At 41.3% G+C, this 16356-nt stretch overlaps 2 protein-coding genes across 4 annotated transcripts in view; one reads left to right on the top strand and one right to left on the bottom strand.

Annotated features, from left to right (window-relative positions):
• The window catches only part of ATXN7 (ataxin 7), a 140230-nt gene extending 139802 nt beyond the window's left edge, over positions 1–428 (bottom strand). For 2 of the 3 annotated variants that reach the window (XM_034775579.1, XM_034775581.1), the window contains exon 1: positions 291–428. The gene's annotated coding sequence lies outside the window, so the exon portion shown is untranslated. The remainder of the gene's footprint in view (positions 1–290) is intronic. The other variant, XM_034775580.1, reaches the window with a different exon arrangement.
• THOC7 (THO complex 7) lies at positions 378–13854 on the top strand. The gene is made up of 8 exons (XM_034775582.1): positions 378–549; positions 1310–1427; positions 3100–3227; positions 3601–3687; positions 7028–7085; positions 11994–12060; positions 12207–12276; positions 13477–13854. The coding sequence occupies exons 1-8, from the start codon at positions 531–533 to the stop codon at positions 13542–13544; spliced, it is 615 nt and encodes a 204-aa protein (XP_034631473.1). The 5' UTR covers positions 378–530; the 3' UTR covers positions 13545–13854.
• The last annotated feature ends 2502 nt before the right edge of the window (positions 13855–16356 follow it).

Below are 16356 nucleotides of genomic sequence, written 5' to 3'. Positions count from 1 at the left end.
GCCGAGGCTGGCGATGACACCAGGGACACGAGGCCGACGCCGAGGGAGACGGTTGGGATGGGGCAAGGAACCCGACGCTGAGGGGGGACGACACCCGGGACACGACGCCAAGGCTGGGGCCGAGGGGGACGGCGCCAGGGACGCGGGCAGGGCTATGGCGCCAGGGAGGGCAAAGGAAGGGGACGGGGCCAGGGGCCAGGGCCCCGGGGGCCAGCCGGGGAAGGTGACAGCGAGGGGCGAGGCAGGACGAGGCCGGCGAGCGGGGGTGGAGCCTGGCGCCCGCCCCTCACCTGCTGAGGCTGCCCGCGGCGAGCAAGAGGCCGGTTCCGTGCGGGGGGCAGGCCTCGCCCGCCCTCTCCCCCGCCAGCCGGTGGCGCGGCAGAGCGGGGCCCGGGGTCCGCAGGGAGCAGCTCAGGCCCCAGCCTCCGCCTCCATGGCTGCCGCGTACCCGGCTGCATTGTGGGAAGCTGACCTCACTCACTGCCGCCGCCGCCCCGCCGGCTCCAGCGCCCGCCGCCGCCTTCGCCGCCATGGGGGCCGTGACGGATGGTGAGAGCCCGGCCCGGGCCCGGGCCTCTCCCCCCGGAGCCGAGACCCCAGACCCGCGCCTCATACAGCCCGCGGCTCCGGAGCATCCCCCTCCCGGGCCGGGCCTCCGCCTCGCGTACAGCCCGGGGCTCCAGCGCCTCCTTCCCGGGCCCGGGCCTGGCTCCTGACCCGGGCCCCGCAGCGTTATACTCGGGTTCCCCCGGCTCTCCAGAGACCCCAGAGCCTGGGGGGCCGGGGGCCCCTCCACGTCCCCTCTCTCTGGGGTGCCCCCCAGTCCTGCGTGTCGGTCCCAGAGAGACCCCCCCCCCACTCCAGTGTTGTGCTTACTCGTGTCCCCTCGCACCTGCAATTTGTCCTCCACCCCACCCAGCTATGAGCTCCAGGCTTCTCCCGATGCCCCCTTCCCCGTCCAGAACCTCTCCCCCCAGGCCTGGGGGCCCTTCTCCTCTTTCCACTCCAGAGCTACCACCCTACGCTGGGCTCCAGGCTTCCCCAGTCCAGATTCCCCCCACTCAAGAGACCCTTTCAATTTGGGGAACTGAAGGGCGTGCTGTTTGGGGGGTTGTGTGGGGTTTTTTTTGGATATACCAAAAATCCTTCTGGCTGCTACAGGAAATGTTCACTTCAGAGCCAGGCTGTAATGGGAGGGCTATCGTTGAAATCAGGATAAAACTTGAACCAGGGATCTATCCTAACCATACCTTACCTAATGTTAACAGCGGAGTTCATGTGTTTAAAAAATGATCTTCCTCTACTTTAGATGAAGTTATTCGTAAACGACTTTTAATTGATGGAGATGGTGCTGGCGACGACAGACGAATTAATTTGTTAGTGAAGAGCTTCATTAAATGGTGCAACTCTGGATCTCAAGAAGAGGGGTATTTCATTCTCTGTTTTTCTTCTTTAAAGCAATGTTGTCTACATACCAGATGTTTAGATCCCAAAGCTTGTTTTGAAAAACCATGCAGTTCATCTTAAAATATATATTTTTATTTAAGCCTGTTGATTAATCACAGTTAACTCACACAATTAAATCAAAAAAATAATTGCGATTTAAAAAAGTAATCACGATTAATACCAGTTGACATTTATTAAATATTTTTGGATGATTTTCAAATATATTGATTTCAATTACAAAACAGAATACAAAGTGTACAGTGCTCAATTTATATTATTATTTTTATTACAAATATTTGCACTGTAAAAATGATAAAGGAAATATTTTTCAATTCACCTCTTACAATACCATAATGCAGTCTCTTTATGGTGAAAGTGCAACTTACAAATGTAGATTATTTTTCTTTGTTACGTAACTGCACTCAAAAACAAAACAATGCAAAACTTTAGAGCCTACAAGTCCACTCAGTCCTACTTCTTGTTCAGCCAATCACTAAGGCAAACACGTTTGTTTACATTTATGGGAGATAATGCTGCCCGCTTCTTATTTACATCATCTGAAAGTGAGAACAGGCGTTCGCATGGCACTTTTGTAGCCGGCGTTGCAAGGTATTTACGTGCCAGATATGCTAAACATTCGTATGCCCCTTCGTGCTTCGACCACCATCCCAGAGGACATGCTTCCATGATTATGACGCTCGTTAAAAAAATAATGCGTCAATTAAATTTGTGACTGAACTCCTTGGGGGGAGAATAGTATGTCTTCTGCTCTGTTTTCCCGCTTGGAGGAAGTCGTCTTTTGGATGACTGTATGAGCATTCCCCAGAAAGAGTGTTCAGGGAAAGACTTTGTAAAAGAGAATTGACAAAGTAATCCATATTGCAAATCAAATCTATTCAAAGTAGACACAAGTTTTAAATTAAACTATTAACCATTGGAAAACATCTCCATAGAACTTCAGTAGTCTGACTTGTGAAGAATTGCATTTATGCTAAAGGTCAGCAAACAACATAAAGCAATCCTGTGTGAAAATGTGACACACACAAATTAAATAAACCTGCATCTTCCACTTACCAAAATAAGCATCCGATAGCTGTGAGGGAAAGTAGGTATCTGTGGAGCAAGGAACTTGCTTTACAATGAATATTTCTGTACTATTCCATTGTTATACTATCGTTAGATATAAATTCCAGAACGCTCCTATAAAATTATGTATCTGCTTTATACAGAGATATAAGCTCTTTAGGGCAGAAATCCTGTCCTCATATGCATTTTTATAGCAGGAGCACCATGGAACTCTTGTCCAAGTAGGACCTCTGAATATTACTGTAATATAAATATTAAATACTAATCTCAGTGGATAAGCAGTCTTCTCTAATGAGACACTTAGATTCACCCATGGATTGCGTCTATTATGTTAATGCCCATTTGGCATCCTGAAAATAAACTGAAAGACTTAATGCTTTAGTTAACCATTATGGTATATGTATAATTAAATTTTCAAGAATTATACATTAAATGATTGGAATATTACATTTCTTCAATTGCTGTTATATTTCATGAGATATTTAGTCTTCCATGGCATTGTAATAGTAAATGAACATTTCCATTAAAAAAATTTTAAGTGCTTAATAACAACTTGTCCACCTTTAGATACAGCCAGTACCAACGCATGCTGAGCACTTTATCACAATGTGAATTTTCAATGGGAAAAACTCTGCTCGTCTATGATATGAACCTCAGAGAAATGGAGAACTATGAAAAAATCTACAAAGACATAGGTAAAGAGAACTAAACTTACTGAGTATTTGTGGTATCATCTGTAAGGCAGTCTAGTATTAAAGTTTGAGACAGTTTCTGGCAGATTTAGCATCATTTGTCTACTGTTTCTACAAATATAGGTATTTCAGTTTTTAATGAAAAACACCCATGCACCGGCTTTGAGCATCCTGCCAGTATTTAAAATACAAATTCAAAATGCACAAGGGAATACCATTCTATAAAGGGAATAAACATTTCCAGTGGGGCCATAGGTTTGAAGTCTGTGACACTATAGTTTAGAAAATTGGCTTATTGACACTTAAGAGAACTTTTGAGTCAAATACTGTTCATCTTACCTTTTGGGATTTTTGTTGTTGTTGTTTTTTTGTAAAGAAAATAGTATAGCTGCAGCGCATGAGAAAATTGCTGAATGCAAAAAGCAGATCCTGCAAGCAAAAAGAATACGAAAAAATCGCCAAGGTAAGGTGTTACTTTAGCTGGAGCAAATGCCTGTACCTAAAGTTGCCTAACTATTTCAAATCTAAATACTTCCAACTTTTGGTTTTAGATTTGTCAGTTTTGCTCATTGTCCAATTCTGAGCAAAAAGGAGGTTTAGCCATCAAGGGAAAAAATCTGATTTGTTAGATTCTTACTTTTTAGGTATAATTCAATAACAGTAACATTTTAAAAAAATGCACTCAGTAGTGGCTAACCAATTTGGGATGAGTACTTAGACCCCAATCCTCCAAAGATTTATGAACATGCTTCATTTTACACACGCTAAATAATCACATTCAGTTTAATGGGACTACTCACAATATGTGTAGTTAAGCATGTGCTTAAGTCTTTGCTAAATTGGGATCTTAGTATTCTTCATCTTCAGAGTGTGCTAAAATTGGACAGGTACTGAAAAACTAAAAGCAAAGATTTGTTGTTTTGAGGATGGACTTGATTTTATGCATAGTCCAAGAAATAAATTAAAAAAACAGCTATTTTTAGAGCACGCTTGTTCCAAGAATTTACAGTAGTTTGTTTTGTGAATGTATTAATGTCAAAACAGAAATCTAGTTTATATTTCAGAATTACTTTTCATGAATAGCATTTGAAATTCTTAGGGTGTGGACATTATTGGAGGGAGGGAAAGACAGGAGGAATCCCTTGTCGATGTGCAAATATATTCCAGTTTTCTTGTACTTTCCAAACACCTCCACTCTCTGAATCATGCAGGAGTGTGCTGGGCATTCTGGGAGTTGTAGTCCCCAGTTTGCTCAGAGGGTGAAGGTAAACTACAACTCCCATAAGGGAGTGATCCAAGCACCATTTTGAAGGTGGGGTTGTTCTTTAAACTAGCAGGCGGCAATGGCTGTGTGCCTGAGAGTCGCCGCAGTTGCGTAGGGGTGTCCAAGCCCCCCACAGGGAAGGCGGTGCTGCATAGAAGGACGCAGACTTGTAGCCTCCCTGTCTGGAGCGGGGAAGGAGGTACAGCAGGAGTGTGCAGGGCTGTGTCAAGCCCCCAAAGCGCCCCCCCCCTCCAGCCCCACTCCTCCCCAGAGACCTGCTGCCCACTCCGCAAATTTTTGCATATCGGATGCGGATACACCTTTTTGTATCCGTGCAGGGCTCTACTTATGACTATCCAGAGTGACCTCCTAATGCCAACTGATAGAGGACACAGGGGTACATAAGGGTTACAGAGTGACTCTGGGCCTGATATCTACATACTCTGTAATATCTACAGTCTTCTGATACAAGGTCTTTATGATGACCAGGGTGACACAGGCTTTCATTAATCAGTGAGAGAGAGAGAGAGATGGAAAATATGTAAAGAGTTATGTATATAGTAAAAATTACGTTTTCTAGGTGTATGACTTAAGGTAGTCACCAAAAGTTGGTCTACATCCTCCTGTCAGGCAGGGGAACAGAGATGCTTATCTCACCCTGATTGGTCACATGCGAATTGAGTATTGTATAGTTCACAGTGGATGCCTATTTTCAGTCTGAGCAAAATGCTAATAGATTGCAAAGACTGCAAGAAAAAAATAGCCGGGGTTATCCTATTTATCACTAAAACAATGAACTTTTGAAACTAGGTGGGGTGCAGATGAACCCCCAGTTATTCAATCTATGAGGACAAGCCGGCAGGGGGCTTGATCTTAGGAGATGGGATCTTAGCCAAACTGGTTGAAAATGCTGAGGAAAGGACTTGGGGTAAGCTGTCTTGTAGGAGATAGGGGGAATGCCTTGTCGGTTAAGTTTAGGCTCTAGAAAGTGTTATGATTTTGTTTTATCTATAACTATTTGTTTCCAATATTCTTACTTTCTATCACTTGAATCTCTGTTCTTTGATAATAGATAAACTTATTCTTGTTTTCGTTGTAAATATAAGTGCTGTGTTTGAAGTAATCCTGAGTTGAATCTTGCAAGGTGTGGTGTACTTTTCTTTCGGGAGTAGCGAATCAGAGTTCTCTACGTGTTCAGTGGAACAGGCGCTGAGCACCCCAGAGGTGCTGGAGGACTTGGGAGTTTGTGTGGCCTTTTTGCTAACCTTTTACACAGAGAGGTGGCCTGGAAGGCAGTGCTTGTGTTGCCAGACGCTGATTCAGGGAGCTGATTCACAGCAGGCATAGACAGGGCTTCCTCTTGTTAAGCGCAGGTGGTAGCGAGGTGCCTCATACTGCTGGGTTCCCCTTGCAACATTACATCCTTTCCTCTTCAAGGCTTTTATCCAGCACTGAGAACTATACAAGTGCACCCATGTGATTTCCAATGTAGGATTGGGGCCAAAATCCAGATTGACACAGCCAGCCAACAAGTCAATTACTCTCCCCGTACAAACCACATCTGAGGAGTTCCCAGATGTACATTTGATCACGTCTCATAAAAAGGAGTATATTCATAATTTCAGTGGAAACATTTTAAACCATTCCCCTGCAATATTGTACACTAAAGCATTGTGCTAAGGTACAAAACTAGAAGTTATTGGAAATAAGAATCTTTCTTTGTCAAAGATGAGTAAACAGGATTATAAAAACCCAGTACATTTGTCTTACTCAGAGGCAAAGATATATTGAAATTAGTTATTTTGCCAGTATCTCTTGGCTGGCAACCTTGAACTCAATGTTCTGAGTGCTCTTAGCTCCCATGTATTTCAGTAGAAATTCATGACACTCAGCACCTTGCAGGACTAGGTCTAGAGTTAGGCTGGGAGTTAGGTTACTAGCCCTCGAAGGAATGACATTCAGTTTATGAATAGGATTTTATGATAGGATTGCTTAAAAGAGCAGGAGAATTGATGATCCAGGAGGTCCCTGCCGGACCTTTATTCTTATGTTAAAGTTTTTGCTTGTGCCATGTTCCCTCTAGTTCTTGATGAAAACTTTATGCACACACTGCACAAAGTTTTTCATGTGAATTTGTAGATAAACTGGCCAGACTACAGTTGCCTACGTGACTGTAGCTCTGCTCTTTAATTACAAGACAAGACTATTTCTTAAATACAGTATCATACCATCAGTTTTAAAACCATAGATGTGGTTGGGTATTTATCTAACACATACCTTGAAGATAGAGTCAGAAACCATGTATATTTAAAGTACACAGTAAACTATACTAACAAAACAAATAGGTATAAGCGTTGAACAGTAGTGAAAAATTACTGGACTCGATAAACTACCTACCATTGTATTTATGGGCCCAACCCTACAAACCCTTAGTACTGACCATGGGTCTTTCCACTATGAGTGGTGCTATTGACTGGATCAGGCTCTAGAAATCCTTATCCAGAAGAGTTTAAAAGTTTGCTTTTTTTTCCCCTTTCAGAATATGATGCATTGGCTAAAGTAATACAGCACCATCCAGACAGACATGAAACATTGAAGTAAGTATAGGGCTGACTGAAATGAACATAAGCCAACAGCTGTTCCATCACTTAACATAAATTATCTTATTATGGATCTTCAGTATTTAAATCAGTTACTACATATTGTAGAGGTTTCGTTTATTAATTAACCGACTCTGCAAAATATTTTTGCTCATTCATGAGCTGCTTCGATTCTTGCGACAGAACAAATTACATTAATTGGTTTCATGTTTTGGAAACAAACTTACTTTTACATCTAAAGAGATAGAAGATGGGTAGAGCCCCATCTCATACGTGACATATGAGCCACAGACCTAGACTTAACCATTTATGGAGATCCTTTCTATATTGTTAATTACGATGGAAAATGTTCTCTTTACACAGGTTTTTGCACAGATGCAAAAAACCCTTTAGTCATTTTTTTCATTTGTAATCTTCACTTGTGCAAACTTTGCACACCATACTATTCAAATGGACCTCAAGTTGTTTAATATTGAGGGTGAGATAATTGTAAGCTAACTCAGTGTTGTTCATTAAGTATCCCAATTAATGCTTATTGCATAGAAAATAGTGTCTCTTCATTCAAGTGGGTTCACTTGATTTTATAACAAACATTTAAAAGCTAAGTTTTTTATACTACTATTGGTGGAGGTTTTTGTACACCATATTCTTCATTTGCTTGTTCAAAAGGGCTGCAATGTTTCTATGTTTAAAGTTTGGTATGTGGTGACTTTCTTTTAACAGGTTTATTCCTTAATATTTTAATTAACCTCCATGCATTTCTGTTCAAAAGTATTGCCATTATTTTGTATTTGAAATGTTATTTATATATTAGTGGGTGAAACTCAGATCTGCATGCTGGTGCAGTCTAGGCCCAAACTCACTGCGGACAGGTTGATCAGAAAAAGAGGGTGTAATGGCAAAGTAACGTGATTGTCACCAGTTTGGAATTCAGTAGTTGTGCAGAACATGTAACATATGTGGCAAAAGGGATGAAATAAATGAGTAGCAGGAAAGCCTCTGCTACTTTGTTTTACATCTTCCTAGTATCAGATGGGTAGCCGTGTTAGTCTGTATCCACAAAAACAACGAGGAGTCCAGTGGCACCTTCGAGACTAACAGATTTATTTGGGCATAAGCTTTTGTGAGTCAAAAAACCCACTTCTTCAGATGCATGGAGTGATCTTGTTAGTGCCTTTTCCTACAATGGCCCCACCTACTATAAATTACTAGTTATTTTCCAATCAGGCAATTGACACCTTCTAGCTGTCCAACTTACCCTACCTGTAACTTACATCACTGGTTATGTGATAGCTGAATTTGGACCAAAATCTGTAAAATTGGATATTTAGTACTGATCAAGGAGGAGGATGGGTTTTGACCTCACAATCTCAAATATTCTAGCACTGTCCTCTGAACTTGATTCAAGATGACAGTCACTGGGTGGGAACACTATAGTTTAGTGTTTTCACTTGAATGTTGCTTATACTTAACATATCTGATTTACTCTGGCCACCTGCCTTTAAATTACAAAGGGAAGCTGTCATTCCGTGTTTCATGATTTTCCATATCAAATGGAAGATCTATAATTGTCTGACTGTAGAAAATACAACTACTAGGTTAATATTTTTGAGCTGGTGTAAAAATTGACACTGCATGCAGCATAGAAATTTCCTATTTAACCAGTCGTCGTGCCGCTCATCACTAGAAAGCTTCTGATATGTAGATGTCAGAAGTGGCTTTAGTTTTTCAAATAAATCAGCTGGAACAGTTAAAAGGTCCATGCATATTTCTTGGAAGGAAGCCACTCTATTTACCTTACACGTCAGTCATCTGAGCACAAGTGTCCTTAGCAAATCCATAGATAGCAGCAATAGTATTTATCAAGTTTGGTTTTCTGCCCTTTCCTTTACGTCATTTTCTCTTCCTATTATTTGTATTACAGAAATATGTGGAGGCCTTACTATGGGGTATCCATCTTATGTATTACACCCTGTACAAATACATAGGAAGAGAGAATCCCTGCCCTGAAGAATGTATGCTCTAAACAAGAGAGACAGACTAGGGTAATGAGAGAGGATTAGTATCTCAATTATACAGGTGGGGAACTGGGTCCTAGAGACTGAATGACTTGCTCAAATTAATACAGTAAGAACATGATAAGAATTGAACCAAGGTCTCCTAAATCTTAGTCCAGTGCCTTAACCACCAAGATCATATTACATAAGAGTGGCCATACGGCATCAGACCAAAGGTCCATCTAGCTCAGTATCCTGTCTTCCAATGCCAGGTGCCCCAGAGGGAATTAACAGAACTGATAATCATCAAGTGATCCATCCCGTCACCCATTCCGAGCTTCTGGCAAACAGAGGCTAGGGACACCATCTCTGCACATCCTGGCTAATAGCCATCCATGGACCTATCCTCCATGACCTTATCTAGTTCTTTTTTGAACCCTGTTATAGTCTTGGCCTTCACAACATCCTCTGGCAAGGAGTTCCCCACAAGTTGACTGTGTTTTGTAAAAAAGGATACTTCCTTTTGTTTGTTTTAAACCTGCTGCCTATTTGCTCTCTTGTTTCTGATGGACACTTATAGAAATTGCTACAAAGCCAAATACTACAAGCCAAGAACCACCAATCTTAAATCAGGAGACTTGTTGAATGAAAGGCTCTTAGCTAATGAAACAGAACTGTTTTCATGGTACTCTTAATCACTGCAGAAGCTGGAGAAAAATTGGTCAGGAAAAAGATCCTGGTTTATTGTGCGTGTACATATACTGATCATACGGCACAATCGGACACTAGTCTAGAGAAATAATTTCTTGACAGTAAGTTATTAGAACTAGCTGTTCCAAATCCTAGAGCAGACACGAGGAGAGACTGTTTTTGACTTAATCGTCATCGATTTGAAGAGCGGAAGGGACCTGCAATCGTCTATCCTGCCCTCTGGTATAACACAGTCCATAGAACTTCCCCGAAATAATTCCTATAGTACCTTTTAGAAAAACATCCCGTCTTGATTTAAAAATTGTCAGTGATGGAGAATCCATCACGACCCTTGGGAAGTTGTTCCAGTAGTTAATTATTCTCACCATTAATGTATGCCTTTTCCAGTCTGAATTGTCTAGCTTTCATTTCCAGCCTTTGGATTGTGTTACACCTTTCTCTGCTAGATTGAAGAGCCCGTTATTAAATATTTGTTCCCTATGTAGGTACCTATAGTCTGTAAGCAAGTCACCCCTTAAACTTCTCTTTAAGCTACATAGACAGACTCAAAGACCTCCTCACTCTAGGGCATGTTTTCTAACCCAGTAATCATTCTCATGGCTCTTCTCTGAAATTGCTCCAATTTATCTACGTCTTTCTTGAATTGCAAGCACCACAGCTGGACACAGTATTCCGGCAGTGGTCACAACAATGCCAAATATAGAGGTAACATAAACAAGGAAATCTCAAGTAGGAGTAGAGAGGTATGTATCCTATGATCACATTAGCTCTCTTGACCTCTAGAGTTACGCTGGGAGTTCATGTTCAGCTAAGCATCCTTCACAACCTCCAAATCTTTTTTAGAGTCACTGCTTCCAAGGCTTGAATCCCCCATTCTGTAACTGTGGCCTACATTCTTTGTTCCTAGATGTATACACTTACATTTAGCCATATTAAAATGAATATTGTTTGTTAAGACAGCTAAACTAGGCACAAGCACACAGGATCTAATTCAAGAAGTGACAGTAAGTGAGCTAGTAACAGTGACCACAATATAATTAGATTCAACATCCAAAGCGCAGGTAGACTACCAAAAAGTGACACTAAACTTTAGAAAAGGAGATTTCAATAGAGAGAGAAAGTTAGTCAAAAAGGCCCTAGAGCGAAAAGTAAAGGAAGTAAAAATCCCTAGACGTAACTTGGATGCAGCTTAGAAAAATAGTAAGGCTGAAGTCATGTATTGCTGAACAAAAAGGGAACTGGGAATGCAAGGTATAACCCAGGGGTAGGCAACCTATGGCATGCGTGCCGAAGGCGGCACGCGAGCTGATTTTCCGTGGCACTCACACTGCCAGGGTTCTGGCCACCGGTCCAGGGGGCTCTGCATTTTAATTTAATTTTAAATGAAGCTTCTTAAACATTTTAAAAACCTTCTTTACTTTACATACAACAATAGTTTAGTTATATGATAGACTTATAGAAAGAGACCTTCTAAAAATGTTAAAATGTATTACCGGCACGCGAAACCTTAAATTAGAGTGAATACATGAAGACTCGGCACACCACTTCTGAAAGGTTGCCGACCCCGGTGTAAACCATTGTGGCTGAATGGTAAAGTTCAAGAGGCTGTTCAAGCCAAGGAGATTGCCTTCAAAATCTGGAAAATTTAACCCGAGTGAAACCAATAGTCCCTGGGGCTCTGAGGCACTATGATAATACTGCTGATAATAAAACAGGAGCATGAATTACAGCAGGCATTAAGAAAGAAGGAAATTAGAAGGGCCAAAGAGGAGTCTGAAGAACAAATGGCTCACTGCGTAAAACCAACAAGAACTTTTTAAAGTATAGTGGAAACAGGAAGCCTGCAAAAGAATCCAGGCTAAAGGGAGCAATTAAGGAAAATAAAAACATTGCTGAGCAGAAAACTGACGACTTTCCATCAGTCTTCACCACAGACAATGTTGGGTAACTTTCTGCCCCAGACTTGATACTGCTCTTGTAAGACACAGGAGTTGATGAAGTAGTGCATTCATGTGAAAATATCAGGGGTATCTTGTGGAGTTTGTTTCTTCCATTTCCAGGCATTTTTAATCAGACAATCCAGTATTTTAGCAAAGCCACAGAGAATGATTCAGTTATTTTTAATAATTCACAAAAGTTGTGTGTAATTTGTTATTACACTGTTTGTACTGTGACAATTATTGGAATTTATTTGCAGGCAGCTAGAAGCTTTGGGAAAAGAACTTCAACATCTTTCTCACATTAAAGAAAATGTTGAAGATAAGGTAGGAGTATTCTTTTATTTTGGTATCTATATTTATATTCAGATGAACATAATTATGAGAAATCTACTGAAAGCTTCATAGTTCATGTATATACTCACTTAATTGGCCATACTTTAGTTGGTGGGTTGTGTTCTTTGTCATTTTAGCTGGAATTGAGACGAAAGCAGTTCCATGTGCTTCTGAGTACCATCCATGAACTTCAGCAAACTTTGGAAAGTAAGTGGTTCCTAAATGAAAATATATGGGGTCAAATTCTCCTCTGCTTACTCAGGAGTAGTTCTATTCTAGCCAGTGAGACGATTTCCATGAGTAAGGGGAGCGGAATGTCTTTTTTCCAGTTAGCGTATACGAAGTAATGCCTTCTAGCACTGAAATTATTAAAGTTGTAGTAGTATCTGTATTTCCTATATTAAACTACTGCATTCAGCACTACTTAAGTCAGAGAATCTTTTTCTAAAATAAAAAAAGTCTTCTCAAAATTTATTCTAAGAGCCAGCTATGATGGGGTAGAGTAGGGGCAAACCTTTCATAGTTTTTAATAAACTCCTTTGAAATGTGATTGTAAAAATAGTGACACATCTGTTACCCTTCAGAGCCACAATATAAAAATATGTTCATAAATATTTGTTGAACTAACCAAAAATGGTCTCTATCTAAGTTACCGATATGTAGTGTTGGACATCTCAATCCATACTGTATTTATCCTCACAACACCCCTGTGACATAGGTAAATTAATAGGGAACCAAGGCCCAGAGAGACTGGGTGACTTTCCCAAGGACATGCAGGAAGTCTGTGGCAAAGCAGGGAATTGAACTTGAGTCTCCTGACTCCCACAGTAGCGCCTTAACCATTAGACAATTCTTTCTGATATAATCTTCATATAGTATACTCTGAGGCCAGATATGTACCTATTCCAAACAAGACATGTTCCTGGCTTTCCAAGGTTGAATATCTGGCATACTAAGGCTACAGTTTTGTCACGGAAGTTTTTAATAAATTTCACAGCGGAAGTGCAGATGAAAAGCATTAAATGAGTCCGGTATTAGTACTGCTCTGATAAGAGTTCAGAAGGTGAGAAGCAAGGACATGAGTAATGGAAGCTGATACATAAACTTTGTGCATTGATATTACAGGATTTTTCATATACAAATACACAAACACTAATTGCTGTAGTAGCTGAAACAGAACCAATTCAGGGGCAAATGTCAGCCTTAGCTTTGAATTAGTGTGTTTTCCGTTTTTTGTGTCACAGTCTTGGTTATTTAATATTCTGTATAATGCAGCGCTAAACCACAGATCTAAGCCCACTAACACAAAAGATATTTAACTGGGATAACATTCTCCAGTACAGTTTATATATAAATATCAAGTCTAATCTGAGCATGTTTGAATAACAGACACAATCTACATTTCAGATGATGAAAAACTTTCAGAAGCAGAGGAATCCCAAGAAACTCACATGGAAGCAGAGACTAAACAATAGACAGACTTTGGACTTACCTGAGAATTTCCATAGCTCTTGAACTTTTTTTAAGAAATAAAATCTTGCTGCCACTTCTGTGAATTTGTATGAATACTTGTTTTGTTAGTGCTACAGTCAAACAGTTACTGATCAGTAAAAAGCCTTCATAGACAAAGTGTGGCCAGGCACTGTATTTGTTTTAATACGAAAAGCTTTATATTTTGTGAACTAGGAAAATATTTTAGGCTTTTAAGTTGCAGAGTGAAACGTTTCTGTACAGTAATCAGCTACGATGATAACAGTGTTGGAAATAAAACGTGTTTACAAATAATTTTCTCTTTTTTTTTTTTTTTCTTTTTTTAGGCTAAAAACCTAGATTTACAATAAAGTATTAAGGCCCTGATCCTGCATTGAGCCCACCAGTCAGGATTCCTGTACCTGCGTGCAGTCACAGTCATGCCAGTAGCCTCTACTCATATGCAGGAGTCCACACTAGTGGACCCAGATGCAGGTTTGGGATCTAAGTCTGGACCAAATGGTTTACTTGTCATTTTCCAGGGTAGCAGCTATGTGTAGTGCATTTTAGAACCCACCAATGAGAGTTATTAATTACTCCTTCGTTTCAAATCCACTATAAACCTTAAGAATCAGCTCATATTAGTATATGAAAGTTGGGTCACCAACAGCTTTAAATCACTAACATCTTAAGGCGTGTCTAGACAGCAGTTTAGTGAGCAGTGAGCTAGAGTGTAAACAGACAGCCTATCGTGCTCTACCTGGCCACGTGGACCCTGCTACCGCACACTTAAAAGGTCCCTGGTGCACTTTCATCTGCTCGACTTTGAAATGGAAGTAGATCAAAGCGCACGATGGACCTTGTCGTGCACAGCAGCAGGGGGCACATGGCCAGTTAGCGCACAGCAGGCTCGTGCTGTAGATTTGCTGCAAACTAACTGTCCATATAGACAAGCCTTTATTGTACTACTACTGTTTATTGGTACAGTAACTCCTCATTTAACGTTGTCCCACTTAACGTCGTTTCAATGTCACGTCCCTGCTCCGTTAGGGAACATGCTCCTTTAAAGTGGTGCCATGCTCCCTTAGAACGTTGTTTGGCTGCCTGCTTGTAAGATTCTGTGGAAGAGCAGCGACTTTACAAGGGAGCATGGCACAAGTTCCGCTTCTCCGCCTCCTCCCTCTCCCTCCCGGTGCTTCTCCCACCGCCAAACAGCTGGGAGGGAGGGGGAGGAGTGGAGACGCGGGGCCCCGCTCCTGCCCCTCCCTCCCAGCACTTCGCGCTTAGGACTTCCTGGGAGGGAGGGGCAGGAGTGGGGAAGCGCTGCATCTCCACTCCTCCCTTTCCCTCCCAGAAAGTCCTAAGCGCCGCCAAACAGGACTTTGTGGGGGGAGGGATATGGCGTGCTCCGGAGAGGAGGTGGAGTGGGGATGGGAAGAGGTGGGCCTGGAGTGGAGCGGGGATAGGAAGAGACGGGCTTGGAGCATTCCCGGCAAAATCCGAGCCTGTCCTCTGGGGAAGCTGCCGCTGCTGCTGTAAAGGTGCTTCCTAGCGTCCTTGCCTGCAGCGGGCTGTGCCTGTGTGGGGTAAGCCAGAGGCACTTCCCCACCACACTACAGTACTGTACAGTATACAATATAATGCCTTTTGTCTGCCCCCAAAAAATTTCCTTGGAACCTTACCCCCCGCATTTACATTAAATCTTATGGGACAATTGGATTCGTTTAACGTTGTTTCACTTAACGTTGCATTTTTCAGGAACAGAACTACAGCGGTCATTGAGGAATTACTGTATTGTAGTATCAGAGGGGTAGCCGTGTTAGTCTGAATCTGTAAAAAGCAACAGAGGGTCCTGTGGCACCTTTAGGACTAACAGAAGTATTGGGAGCATAAGCTTTCGTGGGTAAGAACCTCACTTCTAGGAACCAGGTAGCCAGGCCCCATAGTGCTATGCTCCCACAACATAGACACAACCAACACCCACAGTGCTTATGGGCTAAGTAACATACTTAATATAATTTGATTACCACAGTTAAGGATGAAGAGGATCTAATACAATTTGCATTCAGAGTCTGTCCTGCTTTAACTATATCAACAGTAATTGAAAGTTAAAAAAAAAAAATCTATAATATACATGACCTCAGTTAGTTGCAATATAATATAAAATCCAATATATTAGCTGACATGGAAATCAGTCAGTTACAGGTGTTTCCATTCATTCTCTCCTTGCAGAAATTAAATTTATCAATGAGTATTCTAGGAGAACCTTATCAAATGTGGCATTAATGAATCTGACACTTCCTCCTGGGTTAGTACAGAGCTAATATCCCAGTATAGCAATTGAGGGCATTATCGCTTCTTGGCTCTCTGTGAGCTGAGGGGTGAAAACATTTTCTACAGGCTGTCTTGATCTTGTGTGATCGCTGAAGGGGTCATGGCACTTTTTGCAAGAGTAAAAGTGTTAACAGTGGTGTCATGGCCAAATTCCAACTTTTGTAACGACATTCTGCTCATGTAGTTTTCTTCTGTAGCTTGTAAGATAAAATATTCTATTCCTGTCCAAAACCATTACATAATATTAATTACCATGTAACATTCTGTATCCAGCTGCTTTTTAGAAGTTGCTAATGTAAAACATACACAGTAGAACTTTAACTTGAAATATTGACTGGGTTACCTATTGTTAGTTACTGAATTTTGCAAATTAAAGAACAAAACCAAGTCAGATTTAATTTTTTTTAAAGAGACACTAACTTAAAGAATAATTTGTTCTGACTAGTATAGTTCAGTTATTGTTTCCTAATAGTATATGAATTA

Source organism: Trachemys scripta, chromosome 7 (assembly GCF_013100865.1).
Source record: "Trachemys scripta elegans isolate TJP31775 chromosome 7, CAS_Tse_1.0, whole genome shotgun sequence".
Lineage (NCBI taxonomy): Eukaryota > Metazoa > Chordata > Testudines > Emydidae > Trachemys > Trachemys scripta.
Note: the sequence above shows the minus strand (reverse complement) of the source record. Positions and strands in the feature narration are given on the sequence as shown.